The sequence below is a fragment of the Paramisgurnus dabryanus genome, chromosome 7, assembly GCF_030506205.2.
Source record: "Paramisgurnus dabryanus chromosome 7, PD_genome_1.1, whole genome shotgun sequence".
Classification (NCBI taxonomy): Eukaryota; Metazoa; Chordata; class Actinopteri; order Cypriniformes; family Cobitidae; genus Paramisgurnus; species Paramisgurnus dabryanus.
The window spans coordinates 22052483-22079332 of NC_133343.1; the positions used below are offsets into that span (position 1 = coordinate 22052483).

The 26850-nt window shown below is 37.0% G+C and overlaps 1 protein-coding gene across 1 annotated transcript in view; it reads left to right on the forward strand.

Annotated features, from left to right (window-relative positions):
- pik3r3b (phosphoinositide-3-kinase, regulatory subunit 3b (gamma)) overlaps positions 1-26850 on the forward strand; it is a 209498-nt gene that overhangs the window by 92900 nt on the left and 89748 nt on the right. The window contains exons 5-7 of the mRNA XM_065264612.2: positions 11048-11179; positions 18038-18239; positions 20903-20988. Of these exons, the coding sequence (XP_065120684.2) occupies positions 11048-11179; positions 18038-18239; positions 20903-20988 (420 nt within the window). The remainder of the gene's footprint in view (positions 1-11047; positions 11180-18037; positions 18240-20902; positions 20989-26850) is intronic.

Consider the following 26850-nt stretch of genomic DNA (forward strand, 5'->3'; position numbering starts at 1 on the left):
AGGGGCAACCATCCGATATCTCTGATAAAGCCAATACGGAAGTGACTTAAACTGCAATTCATCGACTGGCCACTAGAGGTTGGCTTCAAAAGAGAGTCAATTCCCATAGACCACCATGTTAAAATGCCCAACTTTACATTAGAAATAATATGTTTACAGCCTGGTACAAAAAGTGTTTTTGGTCTATATAGCAAATTTTGCCCTTCATGACAACTGTGAGGGGGGTGAATTGTTTTTGTAACTCATCTGTTTAAATATTTAAGCCTTAAAATACCGCATAATTAAGAGCGTGGCCACTTGAATGATGGGTGAACTTCCATTGATGTCACTAGAATCGAGTTAGGCGGGTGTGGTTTCAGAAACTAGCCACCTCAGCTTCATCCATGTCCCACCTCTTTACCCATTTTCGGATATCCGCGAGTGATGCGCAGTGACACGCGGCCAATATGGCGACGGCAGGCACCGCCTACTTTAAGCTTCAAAAAAGCTCTTTACAAACCTATGGGTGATGTCACAGACACAACGTCCATCTTTTTTTACAGTCTATGGTCTTGACAAATCTGAGCAAAGTCTTTTTAGAAACTATTTAAACAACACAAGTACAGTTTTTAAGGGGGCATTAAAACACTTGGAGACCGTTATCATCTTTGTGTAAACTAGAAAAATGTGAATTTGAGTACTAGGTGTGGGCGGTATAACCAAAAATCCATTTCACGGTATTTTAAATTGTATTTCACGGTAACTGTATGTTTCGCGGTATATATGTTTTTCAGTTTATATTGTTTTTGGAATATAAAAATTTGCAGAAATTTGCAGAGGAAATGTTTAAGTTAAAATGCCCAGAAGATTAAGTCTTGATTGACAGAATCTTGTTTTGGAATCAGATATTTATTTTATAGGCTATCAAAGATATAGTATGCATTATATTTTGTATTTATGCATACAGTGCATAAAAATAAGCGGTATGTAAAATGAACAGGTATGAAAATATGCACAAACCTACAGGCAGGATAAATACCTATGAGAGATGTTTGTACTATGAGCAAACAGCGTGTCAAACTACATCGCTCTACCTGCCAACGCCTCACTGATATAAACATGAGTTTTGTCTAAGCTTTCTTAAAGTTCTGAAAACTTTTATTAGCTATTAACTATTGGCATTATATGCAAGAAGTGACGTAGCTCCTTGTGCACGCCTCGAGAGAGAGATAGAGAGAGAGAGGAAATTACAGAAATTTCTCGTTGGTCTTGACAAATCTGTTAACAATCTGTTTATATGGTAAGTGCATATAAACAGATAAACTAAAGACTCTTTGCAGATATGAAGGATGCAATACTACTCTATAGGTACTCGATATTAACTTGATATAAGCAGAACCATTGTGTGTTATGTGACATTTAATGCTTTAAAAATCCTCATGTATTCCACAATAAAAAATGTTTTTCAATTTTCATTTTCAGCCACTTTTCCTTTAAGCCACCACACATCTCCCAGAGGTACGCAAACACACATACAGCCATTCACAAAGCATAACCTCAAATGCTTTCTGTGTCAAAATAGATCAGCTGAGCAGACACTTGCTTAAATCCATGAGATTTGAAAAGCATTACTTAAACATAAAGCTGGCTTGTTTTAAATAAACCGTAAGGCTGGCTGACCCTGTCAGGGGTGTGGGTATTCAGCATTCGGCCTTAAATGCCCCTGTGCATGTCCTCTGCGAGCCCAGTGTCTGAATGCCTTTCTCTGTTTGCACCCGTAAATACCATAAACAAAAGCCTCTGGGACTCTTATGTTGCTTCAGAGAGTGTCTGGTGACAGGAAGATAGAAGAGGTGACGGAGAAAATGTAGCAGGAGATCAAGGGAAGTGCCAGGTTAGTAGAGGAAAGGGACCGGGACAGCAACCCTAAGGGTTAAAGTAAGCTTAGCAGAGCATGCTTTCACACTGTGTTAGTCTGTCTGTGCGTCTGTATGTGTATATGCAAAGCCTGATAGTGTCCTGGACAGGGTCAGGTATGCTGTTTTGCATAGTTGCTGTACAGACTGTCACCAAATGCCTGTAACTCTGGTAATCTGCAATGGTCAACTTTTGTACCCCAGTTGTCAATGGGGCTGTACCCTTTCACAAAGTACAGATTTGCACCTAAAGAGTGCATAATAGTAACTGTGAGGTACATATTGATACCAAAGAGTGTTTATTAGTACATCAAAGATTCATATTTGTACCTAATGGTACATATTGGGACCTTTTTAAAGGGTACCATTTTTTTCTAACAGTATATTGGTCAAGGGACTTAAAGAACAACATTTTAAACAAATCTTAGCCAGTTTAAGTCTAGCTGGTCTCCCAGCCTGCCCAAACTGGATTAACTGGTCGGCTAGTTAATCTTCCAGCCTCTACTTAAACGTAAACCAGTCTAGACTGTCAAAACCAGCTACAGTAAGACCACAAAAGCAACGTACTGTACAGTGAGCTGTTTTTTGCAGACTGGGATTGTGTTATTATTTCTGCAATTTTATTTTTAGTTTGTTCTCTCAAGCAACTGCCTTTTTGTATTCATGATCACAGTTTGGAAGAGGTTCACATGAGGAGATCAGAGTGTGGTGCCATGAAGGAAACACTTTGATGTGTGGTTGAAAATTCAACTGAGTCAAGTGGAGAGAAGGAGGAAAAGGGGAAAATCCAAATCCATTTTTGTCACGGTGTGGAAGCTTCAAACATCAAATTACAATGCGGCGCACAGTTGAACATCTCAAATGCCTACACACACAGACAGCGAATCCAGCTGTGAGAAATCAAATTTTTCATCTGGATGTCTTTTGAAAGGTGGTGAAGCCAGCTGTTTATAAGCGGACATCTGTGAAGATCTGAAGTTTTCCCTTTTCAAACTCCAGCAAAAATGTACCAAGTTAAAACTTTCTCGAACTCTGTGTTGTTAATGATTAAACTCGAGCATATATTGCAAATGTTTTAAAACCTTGAGCTTGCTAGCTGTCCTTCCAAAGCTACTCGATTAGATTTGCATCTGCAGTCTGTGTGATTCTCTCAAATGAATGTCACCAGACATGTGTTATTCGATACAGGCCAAACAACCAGCAAGTTTCAGACACATATTTTTCTTTACCCTGACTTCATAGATATAACTAGATATTTAAAAAATCTACTGAGCAAATATGTTTTAAAGCAGGGGTTTTCAAACTGTGGGTTGGGACCAGCTTGTGGATCGCACAGTGGGATAAGGTGGGTTGCGCAAAGTCGCTTTGCTGTTGTGGTGAATGCCACAAAAAAAGTAAATTTAGTCCAAATTATAACTAGCAATGATGATGATTTTTGACGATCATTTTACCTCAGTAAACATGAAATATTTGAAGTACTTTTAAAAAGAATAGATGTGATGTATGCTGGGTTTTATACGGTATAATAAATAAATGGGTATGTTATTTGCCATAAATGCCTGAATAGTCTATTGTGTATATAAATTAAATTAATCCTGGCATTTTAAATTGATAAACATATCCCAATGCATGTCATCGTAGCAAAATTATACCCCAAAATATACTTTCATACCTAAATATATTAAGTTTCACCTGTTGTCGGTAGAGATGCTAATTTAGTACTGTAAACGCCTCTGTTGGTCATATTCGAGGAAATGTGCAGACGACCACATTGGTTGTATGAATTGGAGGACTTTATGAAATTATTTTGATGTAACATTTAAGTTTACTGTCACCGTACCACAGGTGGGATGTTTGGCATTACATACTGAAAACAATATTTCTTGGTCTAAACCTACATTAATCTTGACAAACTACATATAGTTGGAAAGCTCTATGTAGAATGTAGTTATCATATTTCATCACAATTTTGTAAAAAGAACGACGTAGTAAGAGTATTTTTTTAAAGGGTCACAAGCCAACAGGTGGGCCCAAGGTGTTGTTACATATTTATTATTACATATCCTAAAACCTAAAAAAATCTTGACAAACTATATTTTGTTGAAAAGCACTAAGAATATTGATGATAGAAACTTATATTGGCAATCATTCGGTTAAATGTCACTGACCCCATAGGAATGCATTTGAATAATTAGATTTTTACAGTATAACAGTAATATCCTATAAACTTTAAATAATCTTGACAAACAATATGTTCTAAGATTTTTTTTCATATTTCAAGGCCATTTGATGATATAAATTGTATAGTGACAGTCATTTCGTTAAATGTCACTTACCCTGTATATGAATTTGTATTTATTCATAATTATTCAAAATAAATATATAAACCTTCAAAATCTTAACCTATATATCATTGGAAAGCTCTAAGAATGTAGTCGTCACCTTTTTGCAATTATAACAATAATACAGTGACAGTAATTTATTAATGTGTGACTAAGAATATGCAGCTTACCATTGACACCTAGTGACCTAAACCACTAAAAGTGTGACAGAAACCAATATTTTTGTGATTTTTAGCTTGAAATTTTGATCAGAAATAGTTGAGACTTGTGACTTTATTTCTTTAGCATTTTGGGCATAAAACATTTTAATTTTTATATTATTTATATATAGATAAAATACATAATTTGTTACATGTAAAATGATATATCTATTTTCTAATGTAATATTCACAACTCCAAACACTTCAGTGAACAACTGTTAAGTGTCTTTTTTAAACCTACATTTTATTAATAAAATGAAAAGGAAAATAAAAACTAATCAATTATAAAAGAGTAAAAATTTGTTTTTCCATTAAAAAAATATGTTGGTGGGTAGATTATACATTTTTGAGTGGGTCACAAAATGCTAAGTTTGCTCTAAAGGAATAGTTCAACAAAAATTAAAATTGTGTCATAATTTACTTACTCTCATGTTGTTACCAACCTGATGAACACAGAGGAAGATATTTTAAGGAATGTTTGTGACCAAACCGAGGATCTATTGTCTTCCATAGTATTCTTTTTTTCCTGCTATGGAAGTCAATTTGCTTACAAACATTCCTTAAAAATCTTCCTCTGTGTTCATCAGAAGAAAAATTCATACAGGTTGGTAACAACATGAGAGTAAGTAAATTATGACACAATTTTCATTTTCGGGTGAACTATCCCTTAATTTCACCTCTATTCTCAATGGAGCTAATATACTTGCTTTTGATTTAAAGGTCCATTTCTTTTTCGCAGTCATTTCATTTTTATGCTACACAATCACAGCTTAAACCATAGTGTGAGCGAGCAGTGTTATCTGCATGGCACAGCCCAGAACTGAGTAAAAGATGAGATAATGCGACAAATGAAATTATGGTGAACTGCTTAATTCCCTTAGGGAAGAAAAGCACCACTGCCTTACCTATCCACGCCTTTTCTGACTTTTATATCAGGACATATAGTGCATTAGCTTTCATTTTAATTATTAGATTTGATGTGAAAACTTTTCTGAAAATAATTAAATAATTTGATGCTTTTTCCCTTTCAACTGTCCTCATGCTCCATGAATGGATGAAAATGACGTTTCAATAACTTAACTGTTATCTGTCGAGATTGTTTCTGTTACAAGGTTTTCCTCACCAGTTTCTACTGTATGTCTTAATAGCAAGAAAATTATATTTATGTATTTAAACAGTAAATTTCCTTGTTTAATTGACCAACTATGCACACAGATTATCAATAAAATAGCAGCGTGTTTCTAACACATATGCTCTCGTGTATATTAAGGGCCAGATTTACGAACAGCTTGCGCCAGCGCAAACCATAATTTTGGCGTTAAAAATAACGACTGTCGGGATTTAATAAAGACGTGCATTGGATACTTAGCGCTGAAAAGATGTGGTCTAGTTATTTTTGTGACAGATTGCATATTAAGGGTGTCACGATTTCGATCGAAATTAAGTCACAACCTCGAACTTCTAGTTAAAAAATGGGATCGTCGATGCTGCCACACCCCACGTCACGTCCGGTCGGCTTGCCAAGCGGTGGAAAAAAACCTCTCAGAGATTTATATTTTAAACACAAGGGATGTATTGCTACAACTCCTTGAAATGCATATCATAAACAGGATTACTACCTAGAGATCTGACTTCGACAGAGCACAGCTCTCTGCACGTGCGCGAGAGTGAGAGAGGCGCCAAGATGCAGCGGGTAATATTTTTAACAAAAGGGATAGTTTGCCTCAGCTTACAGGAAACGCATAAAACTGAACAAATACGTAAGGATTACTATTTTAGTTTGTTTAGGGTTCGGACAGATGCGAGAGCGCGTGCACATGAAACAGAGAGAAGCGCAGCTGCTTATCACAAGCTGGATTTATTTGTAGACGCTATCCAAGACGCGCGCATTAAGTGCAGGTGAGTCCAAGAAGGAATCTTCTCTCTACAAGCTCTCTCGCGCAAAGTGAAGCCCACAAACCCCCATGCGAGGAAAATCATGCAATGTGCATGTTAATGTGAAACTATAATAGTAATAATTAATAATGGCATAGCATTTTTTGTCTTTCAAAAAAAGTAAAAACTGAGAATCGAATCGAATCGTGACTTTAGAATCGAAAATGTAATCGAATCAAGGGTTTGGAGAATCGTGACACCCCTATTGCATATGCACTTCTAGGAGTTTCCCTTTCAGACGCAAAATTCGGAGGAGGGAATTTAAATGACTCAGGCAACGAAATTTACAAATGTTTGCGCGTGTGATATTACTGGTATTTGCACCATTATTTAATGTTGAATAAAAGCATGTCTTAAATCATTTTACACCTGAAATGGCTGCAATTGTAGCTGATAAAGAGGAAGTTTGGCGGAGACAGTACAATGATTTTTTCCACACGTAAGAGTTTATTTGTAATACCAGAAGAACATATTATTCAAAAATACTGTTTGCCAAGCCTGAAGTCACAGGAGGAAAAGTCAGACAATACTTTCTCTTCATTTTTTGTTCTCCATTTTTTTCAGTTTACATGGCTTCATTAGCTGGGATTTGACACCTCGGATTTTCATGTGTAATGTCCGTGGTGCTAAACTCAAGATCATCTCTGCTTATTTGCGACCCTGAACTAATTAGCGCTGCTCTTAGTAGATTGCGTTGGTCATTATAGAAATCGGCTGTTGCTTCTGTGTTATTTAATATGCGCCTTTTTAGTAAATAACCTGCAGATATTACCACTCCCGTCTGCGCTTTTTTTAAATTGCGCTCTTGCGCTAATTTGCCCCATTTAGTAAATCTGGCCTTTACTGTAGTGTTTTCAGTTCTCCTGCTTCTGTTTTGCGCAATGTAATTCAAAAATCATGGATGAATGGGTTATTACTGGTTGCAAAAAGTATTTAAATAAACACGTTACTTCTAGTTTGCTGGATTTTTGTTTAGTCCAAAACAGTTGATATGACAGTACATCAAGGGTATTGTCAGGAATAGCGGATGGATGAACCCAATAGCAGACGATGTCGGGGAAAACAGAAAACACTTTATTTTGACAAAACAAAGGCCCACGTGGGGGCAAACAGTAATGTATAACAGACACAAAAACACTAGACTAGACCGAAGACTTGACAAAACACTTGACTAGATACCTGACTGGAATACACACAACTTGGAACATGAACAATACAAAATGAACCTGCACAGAAACAAAGACAAGAGAACATTATATAAGAGAACCTAAACAAGATAACGAGGAGGGAACAGGTGATGGGAATAAGTAATAATTAACAATAAGCAGGCGGACGAGGGAGCGGGGACAAATGACAAGACACCGGAGGCACATGCCAAACACAAAAACAAGGCATGAACCTCCACACAAGGCCAGGGACTGCCAGAACTCTGCCACCACGACAAAATACAAATATAACAAGACTTCAAGGCAGAGTCCTGACAGGTATGGTTTGAAACAGATCAAAATATGCAACTAATGGCCGATTCACACGGTACGCGGCAAACCGCGAGTGTTTAGTTCTTTTTCAATAGGAGACTTGCGGAAAGCTGCAAAACAGGGGCGGTTACAGAGGTGAAGCGGAGTTGGTCCACACGCCTTGCTCGTGCACCCAAAATCCTATTCCTTCTCCGGACATGGTACTTCATGACAGGCGCCTTTGAAGATAAACATATTTGCACTAAATGCTGCACAAAACGCTTCCAATACAAGAGAAAAGCTGAAGCCGCGCGGCGATTTTGCCGCTTACCGCGTACCATGTGAAACCGCCATAATCCATTCCAGTTTCTCAGATAAGTTTTGCCCATGCATTGTTTATTGCTTGTGTTTTCCTAACTTGAATATGATTATGCAGAAAAGGGATTATATAAATAATAATAAAGGATAGTGTAAATCAAAATAAGGGATACATAAATCATAATGAGCATTACAGTTTGAAAATATGACATACTTTTTATTGTTTGGTAAACTATTGCTTTTTAAAAATAAAGCATATTTTGATTATTTAGATCTCTGTGTTAAATTTTGGCTTTTGTTGTGAAAGTGTTCATGTGTAAATATCTGGTACTGTACTGTAGCTTAAGCAGAGTCTCTGTTCCTTTCAGAGGTTTATTACTAACTTTTTTCTTGCCACTGGTTTTTGCTTTCTCTTTGGGAGTTGGAAGGACTTGATTCTTTGTAAAGTCACTTTGGAACAATAGCCGTGTTGGGAAAGGTATGCGTATAAATAAATTGAAATGAAATAGTTTCAAAAAACACTCATCTCCGGGTTCCTCTAACTTTGACATAAAATGTATTTATTGGGTGTATCCTCAGCCTGAAACACCAGCAAGGCAGTAAGGTTTCCTATCCTACACAATTTAATACGAATGAGTGATGTTTTTGTTTTTTTGAACAACTATAATTTACACTTTTATTTTTCTCCACGGCCTGCATGAGATTTGTAGGTCAGTGCTTCCACAGGGACTAAGCCATCTGTAAAATTTGAACAGCAGATAATGACCAGCTGAGGCGGCTTTATTCAGAGCCAGTGCTGACCTTTACTCAAAAGATCATGGTGAAAATGCTTTTAACCTCTAAAACCAGTCTAAAGGCTTTTAGGCCATTATCACAACCTTCTGATCATGTGTCCTAACACATTTTAAGCAGGTACTATGGAAAAGAGTAGTATTGGGGTAAAAACCCCATCTCATAATGATTATGATTAAGTCTCCTGGTAACCAACATAAGGTACCAGGCACAATAAACAAAGGATTGTCTGATCAATAGTTTTAGGCTAGACAGATTGCAGGGTTGAATTTGACAATGACTTTAATTGACAGGCATGTAAAAGGGTGAAAAGGAGAGAAGGGGTGCTGTTAAAGCCTCTTGATGACCTCAACAAATCTGTTTGTAGTGAGTTGGACACTTTACAAACTGGGCATTTAAAAGCACAGTCAGAGAAATCCCAACGATATATGGATTAAGACAAACTGGGGAAACGATCGATTCGGGCCACTGGCAGGTGAGAAAATAAAGATCAGCAGATGGAAATCCACTGGGATGGTGATTAGAAAAATAAAAAATGCGTGTGGAACCACATGATGGAAAAACAGTACAAGCCTTGGTTAGACTGCCTCAACAAATATTTGACAGGTTTTTGATTTGGCTCTTGGATTTGGAATGTTGGGAAACATACAGTAACTGGCATTCACGGGAATCCACATTTTTGCAATTGTTGTGTAACAGTGCTGGATTAAAATAGATGTGCAAAATTTTTTTTCAAAATTTGCCTATATAGTATGTATATGGTCACTTGATGTGGATAAAAAAATCCATACCAAGACATGCACATAAACTATGATGAAAACATTTACTGTTTAAATTATTGCTAAATTATTAGAGATCTTAACTCTTTCACCGCCAGCGTTTTTTTTAAAAGTTGTCAGCCAGCGTTTTTCATGATTTTCACCAAAGTTTAATGCCTTTGAGAAAATGTTCTTCTTTAAATATATAAACATACAATATACCAAATGAAAGAACAGACCGTCTGCTTTCAAACAAAAAAAACCGTTTCATCCTACCTTCACTGGTTCTTTTGTAATCAGCTTTTGAATATGGGTAGGTTTCTTCAAAAACACCACATTTTGAGCAAAAAGCTGAGATAATTCCATTTTTGTGACGGACTTTTCATAGAGTTCCCATTCAGAGCGATCTTTAAAACAGACACGGACATGCAGCAGCTTGCCATAGGGCAATACTTCCGGGTTTAAAAAGTTGCGGATAATGGTGGATAATAGCGGTATTGCGGAAAGACGGAAAATCTCCTCATTGGCGGGGAAGCGTTTTCTCTTAATTGACGAGATATCTTGTCAATGGCGGTGGAAGAGTTAAGCATGATCCTTTAAGTTGTTTAAGTCGTCCAAATGCTTATAATCAGATTTTTTTTAAATAGACTTTTACAAATCATTTTAAAAATGTTTCTTATTGTCCCTATTATTATATAATGATCACTCATTTTGCCCCATTTGACCCTGTCATTGCCGGGACCACCCATAATTGTTTTGTTTTTCAACTTAGGTTTCTTTGTTAAAGATTGGCTGCTCAAAAGTATACTCGTAGTTTTATCCAGATTTGACTGAGTTTGTCAAGATTACTCATACATTTCTCATCATTCATTTGCCAGGTATTGTGCTTTCGTTGTCCAAAATCCAGCAGGTTGTTGAACGTACTGTCGGAAAGTATTTATGAGTCTGCACTCATGCATGATCTGTAAATAAAAACGATCTCATCTGAAATATGAGGGAGATTTGTCAGCCTCTTTTACACCTTTCCAATACATCAATATGCCATTATGATTTCAGCGCAGTGAAGGCCCCTTTAAAATTACTACTGTATAATTGCAGTCTTCCACGCCACCATTATCCAGAGCTTTAAGTTATTGACTAAAAGACGACCACTCAAATGCACTCTCTTTGTTAAGCTTGTGACTGGATCATTGTCCCCAGAGGGCATAAAAATGGTCAGACCACCACTGTGTAAGTGAATCGTTATGGGTTTTGCCAAAGGGGGAAAAGGTTTGCGAGGGTAAATAATGGAGAAAGCACTTTGGATGTCTATACTGAAACATTCATTCTTTCTTTCTTTCTTTCTCACAGACCCAGCAGTTGTGGATTTTGAGCAATATGAATTAGCCGTTTTGGCTGATACTCTCAGAGGTTACCTTCAGGATTTGCCTTGCCCGCTCATCCCATCTGTAGTGTACAGTGAGCTGATCTATGCAGCGCAGGGTAAGCAAAAACATTCAAATCTATTTTTTCAGTTTTTCTCATTTCTGTCATTATTTATAAAAGTCATGATTTCGTCCTGTCTCTCATGCAAAGCTATCTTGAGTTTTAGAATATAACACAAATCATATCCACCTTGAAAAGTTTCATTCAGTACAGTAACCTGGATAAAAGTCCTCAATTTTAGTAGGGTTCCACAAAAGAAAAGAATAAAAGCTATGTTTTTTGGGGTAACATGAGAAGTACAGTAAATGATGTAGGGCTGCCTAATGATTAGTCACAACGAAATTGTTTGTTTACATTATTATACACACTACATCAACAAATATGTATATATAAAAACAAACACATTTATGTGTAATTTTAACGAAAAATATATTAATATAATAAATATTTATGTATGATATACATTTTATGTAAATATACAAATGTTTATACACATGCAAATATTTCTTAAAAATATACAGTACATGCATGTGTGTGCATTTATATATACATAATTATTATACACATTACACACACATTTCATATGTAAACAAAAACTTTTATTCTGTAGTCGTGAATTATTAGTCGCAACTAATCGTTAAGGCCGTTTTACACGGTATGCGGCAACCAAAGTCAGTTGTTCAAAACCTTCTTTTTAGTAAACTCAATGTTGTCAATGCTCGCGTTTATGTGTAGAGACACAGGTGATATCATGGTGTGTCGAGCCTTCTCAGTGTTGTAAGAATAGCGATTTTGATGCTCACAACATATTGAAGGTATAGCTTCTAGTTCTTTTACAACCACTTCAGGTACTCAAAATGGCGAAAGACAAGTGAGTGACGTCAGCTGATATTCATGTATAGGAGACGTGCGAAAAGCGGCAAAACAGCGGCGGTTACAGAGGTGACGCGGAGTTGGTCCACACGCCTTGCTCGTGGACCCAAAATCCTGTGCCTTTTACCGTCAAGACTCTTAATGGCAGGCGCTGTTGAAGATAAACATATTTCCACTAAATGCTGCACAAAACGCTTCCACTACACGAGAAAAGCTGTAGCCGCGCTGCGATTACGCCGTGTACCGTGTGAAACGGCCTTTAGGCAGCTCTAAAATGATGACATAGATTGTATTTTTGGTTAACTATTCCTGTTTGGCTCTTCAGTTTAAACTCACAACCAAAATTGTTGCCTTTTTAAAAAATATATATAAAAAAAACCTGACAGATTTCAGTGGACAGACACAGGCTTAAATGAGAATGAGAACAAATGCAGTGTGTGTGTGAGAGAGAGATGCTTAGAAAGAGAGAAGAAAAGGATGTGTGTGCGCGTATGTGTGTGTGTGGAGGCGATGCTATAGCAAAGGGTAAGTTTACATCTCTTTCTAACCTCCCTCTGCATAACACCCACTAAACATGAAACACAAATGCACACATGGCGACAAATTATGTAAGAAACATTCTTGAGTAATGCCTGAATCATGATTTCTATGGTTGAAAAATAATAACAAGGATTCTTTCAGCCTTAGAGGAATAGTTCAAGAAAAAATGAAGTTCACCCAAACCTTCTTTCATCATTTAATCTCCCTTATTTTTTCCAAACCTGTACGACATTTTGAATAATACACTGGTTGCAATTTACATTTACATGCATTTATGCACTTGGCAAACAGTTTTCAAGGGATTTTTTTATTCAAGGGATGTTTTTATCTGTGTGTGTGTGTGTGTGTTCTCTTGGAATTGAACCCACAACCTTTGCACTTACCAATTGAGCTACAAGAACACACTTTTCATGCATTCATTTCAATGTTGTGACCAGCGTTGAATTCAAACAATATAGGTTGGGTCTTGATTTACCTACCGTCATGTAGTTATATGGCTGTGTGAGTTTCTTTTTTCTGATATACACAAAAGAAGAACATTTGATAAATGATGATAAGCACACAGCCGGTGGAAACCATTGACTTTCATAGTAGGATAAACAAAGCCTATGGAATTCATTGGGAACTGTCAACTCTGTGCTTAACATATTTTATCATGAAGTAAATAAATATGAAAAGTTTGGTTCCAATACTCGATAAACAGCATTTTTTTATATTTGTTACCACCAAAATCAGTATTGTATCAGGTCAGTATTAAAAAGTACATTCTTAATTTTACGCAAAACCTAATATCACTGTGTTATTCTGTCATCTTTTCTCCCTTTTTTTCCAAACCGCGACAAACGCCAGTCCTCCTTCTCTGCAGAATGGTATAAATCGTCTCAACAAATCACAGCGCACCATTGCACGCATTGTAAACAATAATGGCGCTGCTTTGAATACACAGAATCCAAGTTTTCCTCATCTACTTTGTGATCAACAAACAAACAAAAACAAAATAATACTTTTGATGGCATTGATAAACCTGTGATGGATGGAAGAAACGTAAGCCATCAAAATCTAATAATTTACACAAGAGGCACTTGCGAGATGGAAAAATGCCGGCTGTTGCTTGTTCTCCTGACAGCATCAAGCTTCTGTCATGCTAACACATTGACCCCAGTGGATCTTATGAAAAACTTTTCATTATTTTACTCGAAGTCAACGAAAATCGAGCAGGACCAAAACATTTTACAGCTGATCGCTGTCAAAAAAGTTCAGCGACGACGTCCCAAGGAGGACTGTAGCAATGACGGTGTTCTTAATATGACAAAGTAAGTGTTTTTTGATTAATGCCATTCATGTTTATTTTTAATCAGTGTATACCACTAGTCAACTAAATGAATATAACATGGCAAAGATAAATGCACATTTATATATTGATTCAATAGATTTATAGCATTTTGAAAAAAAATTATGGATTTGAATTTTTTATGTTATTATAACCTAAAGATGCTATGTGAAAATTTATAACAGAAAATAGTGGTTTAATCTCATCACTTTTTTGGTATAGAAAACACATCTTTACCGAAATTAGTCAAAAAAGATTTATTGCATTTTGGAACCAAACTCTTCAATCATCTTTTATCACAATACTTCCATAGTATTTGCTTATCCTACTATAAAAGCCAATGTTTTCCACCAGCTTTGTGGTTATAATCATTTATCAAAATTTCTTCTTTTGTGTTCATCAGAAAAAAGTAATTCATGCAGGTCTAAAACAACATGAGGGTAACCGATGACAGAAATTTCATTTTTGGGTGAACTATGCCTTTAAGACAGTGATTCCCAACCAGGGGTACGCGTACCCCAGGGGGTACGTGAAGAGTTTCCAGGGGGTACGCGAAAAGATTTAGATTTTGCTTTGATCTAATTTACTTCTAATAAAAATTTCTTTCGTTTGTCCAGTCATTTACCTAAGATTGATTTTTGTGAGGAAAGCATTGTAAAAAGGACTACTTTAAATGTAATTTTAATCTTATCATTAATATTATTCACCCGTCGTGAGTAAATGCGCTGCATGCTCCAAAACGCAATAGCGATGTCCAATTCAAGAACAATCTGACTATTTTCAATTAACCTGAATAGTTTCTAAAGACACTAAATGTATTAACTACAAATAATGTTCAAATAATAATATTCATTCCCGCTGCCTTTGCATTTTCAAATGATGCAAAAAAATATTTGCATTGTTTTTGGCTAACATATTTGATGTCTTTTGTATTTATAGTGAATGTCTTAACACATTTTATTTCTCTTTAAATTTGAAATTATTTAACTTATTTGCACATTTTAATTATCAGTAACTTAAATTAAGATTTTAGTAAATTTAGGGCATTTACTAAAAAGGACGTTAGAGCTCAATTCCAAACTTGCGACAATTTGCGTGTGATTTACTACAAAGGCGCAAATAAAATACCCAGGCACAATAATGACATAAGCACATTTTCATAATGACCGTTGCAATCTACTAAGAGCACCGCAAATTAGTACAGACTCGCAAATAAGAGAACTCGGCAGGACATCGCAATGAAAATGCGGACTGCGGAGTGTGAAATTCCAGCTAAGTAAGTAAGAACCGGAGGACGAAAGATGATGGGTTAAAAGAAGTTTTGAAATACCTGATTTGACTCCTCCTCGTGACTTCTCCTCCTCTTTTCTCCAGCAAATTAAACATAGCATGGCAAATTATATATATATATTTTTAAAAGTAGGTTCCTCTGGCAAAATGTAATATTATCCTCCCATTAATGTTCCTTCTAAAAGGAAAACTTCCACAAATGCATATGCAATAAGGTCGCAAAAATAACACCTTTTCAGAGCTAAATATCTACTGCGTGTCTGTAGTAAGTTCAGTCGTTATTTAACACCAAAATGATGGTTTGCGCAAGCCGTTAATAAATCTGGGCCTTAAAGGGGTGATATGATGAAATTTTTTAATTTGTAACATAAGTCTTTGGCGTTACCAGAGTCCGTATGTGGCGTTTTATCTTAAAACACCCTACAGATAATCAATTATAGTATGTCAAAATTGCCATTTTGTAGGCCTGAGTAAAATATGCCATTTTTGGGTGTGTCTTTTAAAATGCAAATGAGCTGATAAAATGCAAACACTGATCGCAATGATAGTGGTTTGTTGAAATAAACATGCTTCATCAGTCAGTGCTTTTTACTTTAATGTTTAAAATGAATGAATGAATTAATATTTCTAATTATTTGTCTTTAAAACACAACTTTGGTTTAGTTTCGATGAAGGGGTACTTGAGCCTTACTGATAGGGCTGTGGGGGTACTTAGGGCTAAAAAGGTTGGGAACCACTGCTTTAAGACACAGCTCAGCCAATACCTCCCGTCCTTATCTGCAATCTCCTACAGTAAAACCATTAATAAATGAATTACTTCATAATGTCTGAGTTGCTGGTCCTATGGAGCAGGGTGCAGCCTAATTGCATCCATTTAGTTCAGGCAATAGGAACATATTTGATTGATGGCCTATACACCTAATAATTTAGTCTTGCATCTTCAGTTATGCTGGCGCTGTTATGTGCGTTACTTAAATGAATTGCAAGATTTAACGTAAAATATTGCTCTCCCTTCCCAAAGGAGGAAACTAATATTCGTTTTGTGATGCAGTGAACAGCTTAAATCAAGGCAATGACTCAGTGTAATGCGCTTGGGTTTATAATACATTGTATTGGGTATATGTGTTCTGCAAGCCTTACAGTGCTAAGTCACTACAGGATGTGCCATATTGCATATTCAGCATTTGTGCATTAACCGATTTAAAGAATCAATGGGCTGTTATTGCAAATAAGCTTTCCTGGAAAGTCCCTTTGTCAAAGCGTGCCCCCAACAATGCCAAACCCCACCTCTCGCTTGTTTTCTTTTTTGATAAAACCTGGCATGCTTTTGTTTGACACCCATACATTAATCAACAAACCTAAACAAGCTATTTTTATTTGTGTGAAAAGCCTACGCATTGTTATTTTAGTCATCCATAATTTCCTCTGAGTTTTATGAAGCATGAATTCAAAGTAGAACAATCTAATTAATTTCAAGCTTTTGGTAATTTACTCGTTTAAGACGGCAAAAATTGCCTTTTTCGGAGACTCTGTGTTGATGTGTTCAAGTCTCATTTTCAAAGCATTGTTCAGGGTTATCTGTCATGGTTCACATGCCTGGAGCACCGGTGCCCATCTGGCTGACCAGGAGCCAGTGTGCCCCCTTCCAGGAATGCGATTGGTTGTCTGCCTGGCTATCGTTTCCCGGGTCGTGCTGAGTCCAGATGGGCTCGGCCAAGTTCCCAGCCTGCAGCCCGTGACGCTGGCCTTTATTGAACCAGGGTCACTCACTATCGGCAATCCCTGTGTGGGTGGAGATGTTGGGACCGTCCGGCTTCAGACCGGGGGTGCAAGGTTACATGGGTGTGTGTCTGTGCATCTATTATGTGCGTCTGCATACTCGCAGAAGCCCTAAATTGGTTCTTGTACGAGTGGTTTGTGCTCCGGCCAAGGTCATAGTATTGACCCGTTTTTCAAATCGGCAGATTGTCAATCATTCATCACTCGACCCTCTGCCGCAGACAGCCCAAGACCTTTGACCTTTTAACACTTATCTTATATAAGCACCATGGCAGAGATGCCTTAACCAGCCAACACCTTAATGGCTTTGTTCACGCTCATAATTCATGTAGGAAATGCGGTTGGCAGGGGATCGAGCGGGGGTGTTGGGGGCGTGAGAGCAGCTTTTAGGCATGAGTCTTACTTACATTGAAATTCTTGTGACAGGTGAGATTTAAGGAGACTATATCACAGGACTGGCCTATGTGCAAGCTGCCCCATTGACACTGAATTATGACCATTGTATAGAAAGATACAAACTACCAAGTGTGAAAACAAAATGAGACTTAGTAAATCGGTCTGTCTGTCCATCTATCTATATCTGTCTCTTTGTCTGTCTGTCTGTCTATCGTATCTGTCATGAACAAGAGACTGCTTTTGCATTAGTAGACAGCGTCTCTGTTTCTACAAATGATGAAGATAAATATTTATTGTGTCTAAGGGACTTTGGGATGATAAGCTGCTCATATCTTTGCTGTCACAAGGGCGCTCTTTACTGCAGATAACACAGATGCTTGGCTCTTTACTATGGGAAACCATCTCAGAGGAGATCATCAATAAGTTGCAAGCTGTCTAATAAAAATGCATTGTCCTTGTGGTTGCTTATAGACAATGGATGAGAGACCCATGTTAGCCTAGCACTCTTAACTCCTGCTAGGCTGACCTCCTAGTCCTAGGTCATGGCTTTTGTAATGTGCCCGGTCATCAGTAGCACTGTGCAAATTTAGAACTTCAAATTATTTGGGAAAATAATCAATATGTAGTTACCTTATATCAATATGTACAGTAGTAACACAACATACAAATCTCTAAATGCTTTTGTAACACAGTCTCTCTCTTCTCAGAGATCCAAAGCATGGAGGAGTGTGGACAACAACTGAAAGGAATCCTTGACTCCCCCAGTGTCCCTCAGGCTAACCATCAGCTCCTGGTTCATCTGACTCGGCACCTATGGAAGGTGACACAGACTGGAGGAGCAGCTCAGGCAAGCCCTAGGCTTCTGGCTTTGGCCTACAGCGAGGCCATCTTCAAAAATAACCACTTTAGGTATTGTAAATCTTATTTTTTTCAACTTAAAGCTGCCAAAGTATTCATTGAAGTAATATGTTTAATTGTTTCTGATATCTACATAGAAGGTATGTGGCTTTATTAAGTGCAAAAATGTGTGAGCAAAAACGTGACGTTTTTGTGTCCTTTTAAATGCAAATGAGCTGATCTCTGCACTAAATGTCAGTGCCGTGGTTGGATAGTGCCGATTAAGAGGCGGTATTATCCCCTTCTGACATCACAAGGGGAGCAGCATTTCAATGACCTATTTTTTTCGCATGCTTGCAGAGAATGGTTTACCAAAACTAAGTTACTGGTTGATCTTTTTCACATTTTCAAGCTTGACAGAAGCACTGGGGACCCAATTATAGCACTTAAAAATGGAAAATGTCAGATTTTCATGATATGTCCTCCCCTTTAAATGCTTTTGTCATATGTAAGTACATACAGTAGTTAAAGACACCAAATTTAAAGTGTGACGAAATCTTAAAGTGACTAAACCATTTAGCACATGTTCTCTGTGAACTATAGTACACTATACAGTAAAATAATCATTTAGTCTCTGACATGGCCTTTCTCAGTCAATATTAAAGATAACACGGTTATATTTTCACAGAATGTTCTTTATATTCTGTATGATTTTAGGTAGAAAAAAGTAAATCATAAAAATGACTTTAGCTGGGTTATCACAGACAGGGTCACATATTAGCAGTAAAACCCTTAATATCAGAAAATGGTTCTTGATATAAAAAGTTTTTTTGCTGAATCTAAGTTAGTTTAAGGTAACTTGCTGAATTAAGGTAACTTTTTGAATTATGATAAATTATGGAACAAGTCAAAGAACTTTATCTCGGTCTAAAGGAAAAGTCATTTCCCCCTGAATTGGCTGGCTCACAATGGAAATATGTATAATTCAGACCTGCGCTGAAACCGGAGAAGAATATATCACCATGTAGAATTTCGTGGTTACTCCTGTGGAAAAAAAAACTCTATAAATTTGAGTTAAAGCATGTGCAAGTAACTGCGCATATACACGTTTTTCAAATTGCATGTACATCCAAATTATTGGTTTAAACAGGAAGCCCAGTTTAGCTTATGTCGAGACCTATCTTATTTTCCCGGTTTAATTAAAGTAGAGCCGGGTGAGATGAGGGAACTGTTATGCCTGATCTATCTCTCAGCCAGTATACGACAGCTCTTAATGTCTGCATCCCCTGTACAATCTCCTGAGAGGAACAACACAGGACAAATAACAGATGGGAATGCTTATTAAAATGTGTTGCACTATGTTACTGTCCCTTGTTCCTGCCATTTAAAAAGTACCAGGATTGCATGTTGATAACTCTCAATATGTTTCACGAAAGTTATTACATGGCTCACTGGAACGCTGAATTCTGATTGGCTAGTTGCATATTCCATGCAAACCTCCGCATATCCAGGGATTAAGTGGTACCGGATATGATCACCATATTGTGGTTTATTTTGTGATAATGAAGGACTGACTCCATATTAGATGTTGCTACATTATCATATTACTGAAATACATTTATTAGAAAGAAGGTGGATCTTAACTTTGATAATAGGGTCCTTAAGAAGAAAAACTGGTGATGATATCACATGGTAATACATACTGTAGGCTGCACAATTAATGGATAAAATAATTCATAACACTTCACAATAAGGTTTGTCTATTGTTTGTTCATTGGGCATCAGTTACCATGATACCATGTCCAAAATTACACTGCAATGCCATTTACTTTTTTGTGTGTTATTACAAAGCATAAAGTAGCTAAGGACGTCACACTGTCCTGAATAAGGGACTTTAGTGCACATAATAAAGAGTAGAGTGCAAGTGAGTCACTGCTAACTCAGTCAGCTCATTGTAGTCCATTAAGTCGCCTCAGTCTTATTCGATTGTGAGCTACTTTTCTGTCCCTCCGCCAAGAGACTCCGGTGGGATTTTCCCTCCTTATAATGGCCTGTCAATAGTCCCCTTGCTCTAGGGCAGTCCTGGCAGAGGGAGAGAGAAAGGGCAAGAGACACAGAGAGAATGCATTATGCCTCCAACAATTATTCTGGTTAGTCATCCGCTTCGGCCACTTTAAGGAGGTATCACAGGACCTAAATTACAACCAAATGCACAAGTAAATGAACATTTGGCTGACCTCATGAAAGAGAAGAATCCAAAATGTCATAACCATAAAAAAGCAGTCAACCACTAAAACTCATGACATGACGTGTGTGAGTGAGTGAAAGTATGACTAATTTAATTTTTGATTCATTGGTGCATGTTTTATTCCAATAGTTTTATGACTGGGAATACACACAAGGGCGAAGGTTCTCATGGAAGATAAATATAAAAAAGGCAGGACTGTGCAAAAATCTAAGATGCAAAAAATAATACATGGATTTATGGGGAAATCAGATCTCTTTGTGGGCCATACCATCTGCTGTGAGACTCCAAAAAATGTTTGGAAATCTTTACTGATATTTAATTTTCACTGATTTTAACAATTAACCTATTTTACAATGACCTGTCAGGATTTTTTAATAAAGTAATGATTATGTTTCCTAATGAAACTCATTAAAATACATTATATATTATTACAGTAGTAATCTTATAGTATTACTAAGAAAAAAATCTCTCTCTTTTTTCACGCCAGTGCGGATGTAAACCCAGAACATCATGTTAAGATTCTCGAAGCGCTCATCACGATTGGAGGCCTTGCGGAAATACAGGCAGCACCAGGTAAGCCGTCAGAAGTCCCCATAATTTTGTGCATCATGAGTCTCGGATTGCTTTCCGTGTAAACTCATGCTTCTTAAATGTGTTGTCTTTAAATGAGGTGCTGTGTTGTAGACTTTTAATAGTAGAAGCATCTTTTGTGGATGTAGCTTTAATGTGTTTGTGTCTGATGGAGAGAGTTGTTGATGAGAGCTCAATGGATGTTCATGGTAAGCTTAATAAAGGGTAATGATACCCGCTTTCGAAAATTGCTTCTGCTTTACTGGCTCCAGTCAGCCGAGACGAAACTTAGTTGTGATGGATCTTGCCATTATGTAGACTACAAACATTAAGTTTCAGTCGTTGGACTTCATAAAAATGACTAAAACTTGAAATAGATTACAAATAAATATAGGTCTGTTAAATGGCAGTTATCATCTAGATAATCGTCCTGTTTTGGAGGCATGTTTTTAAAATCTGCATTTCTGTGGAAAGTGTTGAAGGAAATATGAATTGTCAGTTAAGCACAAAGGAATATAATCTCAGGAAAAGGTAAACGATGCACATTTTAGTATCTCAAAAGTACATATTTGTACCTTAATGGTATAAATTAGGACCTTTTTTTTAAGGACCATCCCAGCTTGTTGGAAGATTTTTGAATTATTATTTGTTTAAAATTAAAGACAGATGCATATTTTTGTGTAAATAAAACACATTAAACTTAAAGTACCTGTGAGCTATTAGGAATTGTGTTTATTAGTTTCTAAAGTTGCAGTTGAGATTAAAAAGCATTTATAAATTTGTACACCAGCAACTATAAAAAATAAAATCTGGGTAAAATACAAAGCTGACAAATGCTTTAATTTCACAGCATAAACTTGTTTCAGTTTGTAAGCAATTTCATAGAAACCCTCACTGGTACATTTTTTCATAAAAAAGTTTCTCACAAGTTTACTATTCACTTTAATAGTATTTCAAGTAATTGGAAACTTCGGTCAACAAAATCTCTGACACAGAGGTTTACTGTGGGGTGAAGGAGTAGACTATAACTTATAGCCAATAAATGCACCCCCTATGGACACACTTGCAGATTTATGTGGTTTTCTGTGACCTGTTTTTGCTGTTGTGAGGTCATAACCTCAGCCCCAAGGCAGGACTAGGGGTAAAGATATGGGTGGCAAGTTTAAGTCTATAGTTAAACTTGATACAGTGATTCAATTTGATTAGTTGTCATAACTTTTAGGTAACAAAATAAAAAAAATGTAGATACAGAAATAGCAATGCTTCTACTGTATTACCTTTATATTTCATACACAATATACTGGCCCTCAAGTGCTCGTGTGGCATTTATATGGATGAATTAACTCAGAATCTGCAGAAACTATGTGCCCAGGCTCTCCATCCTAATGGTTTCATCTAGTCGCTCGCTAAAGGCTACATCTTAAGTCTTAGGAGACAGAACTGGTGGCATATGAGCAAAGTAATCCCCTTCACACCCCGAAATTTGATTTATACAGTCCAAAACCCAAAAGTGCTACTAAGGCAAAAAAAGGGGGCTAAAATGCATCACAACTCATCCATGTATGACTGACTGCATTCCTGCGCCAGGCAATATTGTACCTAGTAAATGACCGAACAGCTCCCCTGCCTCCAGCTTTCTAGTTTGGCCGTAATGTGTCCCAACTTGGTAAAGTTTTATGGTAAAACACTGCATTTAAAGTGCGATCTTTCGGGGGCTGCGTCGGGGACAATCTCTCTTGGATGACTCCGCTTGTCAGATGGTGATGGATTCAGTGTGGCTGTTAGCTTGAGCTCTGGAGGGGAAAGTAAGAAAGGGAGTATAAAGGACAGAGGAAAGATAGAGGAAAGCAGGCAGAAGGGTATGACAAATCCTGACACTTTTTCTGTCACTGTCAAGAAAGTTCACCCAAGTATGTAGAATCTGTCATTATTTACTCTAGGAGGAACAGCGAGAAAGCATTGGAGAGAGGCTGGTTGAGGCAAAAATGTATGTGGCCTTTGGATGACCCAAAACCAGAGGGCAGGCAACTCGATTTATGTCAGTCAAACAATGACTCACTCAACACAGTCAGATACTTTAAGAATTGCAGATTTGTGTTGCTTAAAGCAAACATTCATTAACGGATCATTCTTTAGAGTCAGTTTCTAATTAAAGTGCACCTATTTCATTGCTATTTTGTGCATTTGGTATAATACAATGTGCTCGCGTGGTTTATGGTTAAAAACACATTATTTTCCACATACCGTACATTTTTGTTGCTCCGGATATACTGCTTTCCTCAAACAGTCTGATTTTGAACAAAGCTCATCGATCTGTAAAGCTCTGTCCCTGATTGGCCAGCCAACTTGTACGTTGTGATTGACGTTGATTACCTCTGACGTCAGCTGGAAATGTGATGCTCCTTACCATGTTTGAAAGATTCGGTCACAATGCAATGCTAACAGGAGATCGGAAGCGGAAGGAATTATGATAATGTCGGTCTTTTCTACATCACCAATCCCATGAAGTAAACTGTTGCCTACAATCCGTGTGTTTGTTGCAGTCCAAGAAAAGAGATTTACTTTGGAAACGATAACTTGCATCATCATTTACTTTGGGATATGTATCTTTTGCATATCGTTAACACATGGGCGTCGGAACCATTATACGTGGGTGGGACAGGACCCACCCACTTTTTAAGACCAATGATAATGGACCCACCCACTTTTTCTCTAATTTAGTGCATTTGTCTGTTCACTTATCAAAGCGCTGTTAGTCCAAATCCATTCCACTAGAGCAGGGATCCCTAACCTTTGCTTTTTTTACACCGCGGACCCGTTTCAGCTTTTAAACATAATTCGCGGGGGTGAGTGGACGCTGAGTTGCTGTTCGAACATAGTGCTGAAAAACCTCCTTTGCCAAATGTTTTAAACAGAAGTAAATGTCAAACAACCATGCATTAGGAAAATTAATAACTGCTTTATTTATAGTATATTTTCTATAGACGTGTAAAACCATATTATAGCGGATTATTTTACTTTCATTGTTTCACGAGTTTGCCTGCCCATTTAGTCTTAATAATTAACAGTAAACGAACTTAGCTTGGTGTTCTTAAAGGCAGCTCGAACCTTAGGTCGGACTCGAGCCCCAAGTTCAAGACACAGAAGAAAAAAAGAGGAGATGATGAGGAGAGATGCCAGAAGAATTGCGTCTGTCGCGGAGGCACAGAGATCCTGTTTTGCTTTTAATGATGATTAACACAGCACTAAATGTGGTTCCTTTCAAACGTTAAAAGTGTAGGCTAATCGTTAAAATATTATTACTGCTGTAAAATAGTTTATTTTGATTATGGTCCCACGATCGCTGGATAATTTTCACGTTTTTTTTTTTACAGAAGCCTGCAATTACTTTTCATTTGCGACATGAACGTCCTCACGTAGGCTATTGTTATTATTTGCGAGGTACATTTGCAGATAATTCATAAAGTCATACCTCTGTTTAATCGATTGTGTTTTAGAAGTACACATGCTCAAACTCTTATGACAGCATTGTTTCCCGACGGATACCATAAAATAAAGTGATCTCATTTCCAGAATCTCACATTTATATTTCTCCAAGAGAGAGAAAGAGAAATTTGGTATAACAAATAAAAAAGGTATGCAAAAGTTGTATCAGTTTACCTTCATTCGTTTTTCTTACCTTTTATTTCCTCAAAATAAAAAATAAACATTGTAGCCTACTGTCAGCAGAGTAGAGAAAAAAAATGACACAGAGAAAGATAAATGAAACATGACATCTGTCATTATTTGCAAAATATTTAAAGGGCTATTACCAGAATTTCGACCATAATAGGCTACTGTCTTTAATTTAATAAACGCAAATGTTCAGGCTAATTAAAAGGAAACATGAAAATGTCATCTATGGCAGTAAATGTATTTTTCGGGGGGGGGGGGGGGGTTATTTGGGGACCCACCCACTTTTCATTTGCTTCCGACGCCCATGCGTTAACATATACTAAAACACACCAAAGGAAATGTAAAATCGTGAATCAGAACATAGTTGCTCTTTAATGTGTTGATCTAGTTTAGAAATCAAACATTTTAAACTCAAACTTCACTTTAACACTATTAAAAATAGAGGTTCCCGAATGGTTCTTTTTTGACTATATGGTTAAGAACCTTTAACATCCACAAAACATTTCTGCTGCACAAACGCATCCTTGTAGCGGATGAAGATTTTACAGACTATTAACTCTTTACCCACCATAATTTTTTTAAATGTTGTCAGCCATTTTTTATGATTTTATCACAAAAGTTTAATGCCTTCCAGAAAATGTTCTTCTTTAAATATATAAGTACAGTATGTCAAATGAAAGGTCAGACAAACCCTCTTCTTTCAAAAAAAGTTTTATCCTTTCTTTATTTGTTCTCCTTTATCACCTCTCAGATATTTTCTTCAAAATACTACATTTTTAGTAAAAATATTTATATAATTGTTTGTATTTTTGTAGAGAACTTCTGTTAGAGAACGGATTTAGAGCAATGATAAAAACATAAATGGAGGTTTTTTTTGGATCAGTGGATGCTACAGTGTTTTATAAGTTGGGCGCCACCTAGTGCATAATAACGAAAATTGGATTGCCAAAATACTCATGATTGCCAGGGAAATGTTTTCTCTTAAATTGCCGATATAACTTTCCAATGGCATGGAAAGAGTTAAAAAGTAAGAGATAGCTTAGTGTTAAAGCAATGCATTAGCAGCGCGAAAGGTCATGGGTTCGAACTCGAGGAACACACATATTGATAAAAAAGAAACATTTGCGTAAGAAAAGTGCTGTTTCCATGTGTATACCTTTAAATGCAAATGAACTACTGCTTTTGTTAAAAAATAGGTCTGCTTCCTGTGATTACAATCTGGGACAATATTATATTTAGCCGCATCAGTTGTGCTAACAAACACATTTAGGAAAGCTTTTGGGTAAAGTTAACCTGTCAGTAAGTAGGTGTGGGCTGGGCTTTGGCAGTATGACATCACATTGACAAGAAAACCAAAACAGCATGTCTAATGAGACTGCTCTGGTTTAATTGTGATAAAAAAAAATGAGGAGTGGGTGGATTTGTTTTCATTGTAGGGTGGCCATGTACACACATTTGTGTACACACATTTATGTCCAAACACCTTGTAAAAGTGGATTTTGTATAATTTGGGCCCTTTAAAAAATAAATCTTTTTTTGAATAAATGATTTATTTCTTTGTCTCTGCATCTCCTTTTAAGTATAGTACAGGTTTACATATTTAAGGGTGCATAAAATAATATTTTTGAAGAAAAAAAATGGTCAATAAATGATTTAGAAAAGTCAGATCTGTATCTTTCTCTCCCTGTCTTTCCAAGGCATCATGTAAAGCTGTTCTTAGTCATGCCCTCCTGACTTTAACCTCCCTACATAACACAGACATGCACACGTTCTCTCGTGAGGTCAGGTTGCAACCTCATGGAGTTCCCCACTGGCTGACCCCGAGTCCCGGATGACCCGGTGAAAATGACCAGTGCTGTCTTCCGCAGCCTCTCAACTGCACACAATCACATGCTTCAGTGTACCATGTAATAATCTTGAACTGCACTTTCTGTGGCCTTTGTTCTACAGACCTTTTTTCCTCTATCTTCATCCATTTCGGGTCATTTGCAAGCATAAGCTTAAATTTGGGATTCTGCTTGGTCATACAGGGCTCCAGGCTTGTTCAGGGTAGTCATTATGGGTAGACCTACAGCTGTAGTCTTGATAGTGGTTTACTTTTTCATGCATATGGAAAGCTGGGTAAAAATGAACCACTTCATGTTTCTAAGAAACTATAGATGAAGTGCTTTACTTATAAAAATGCTGGTT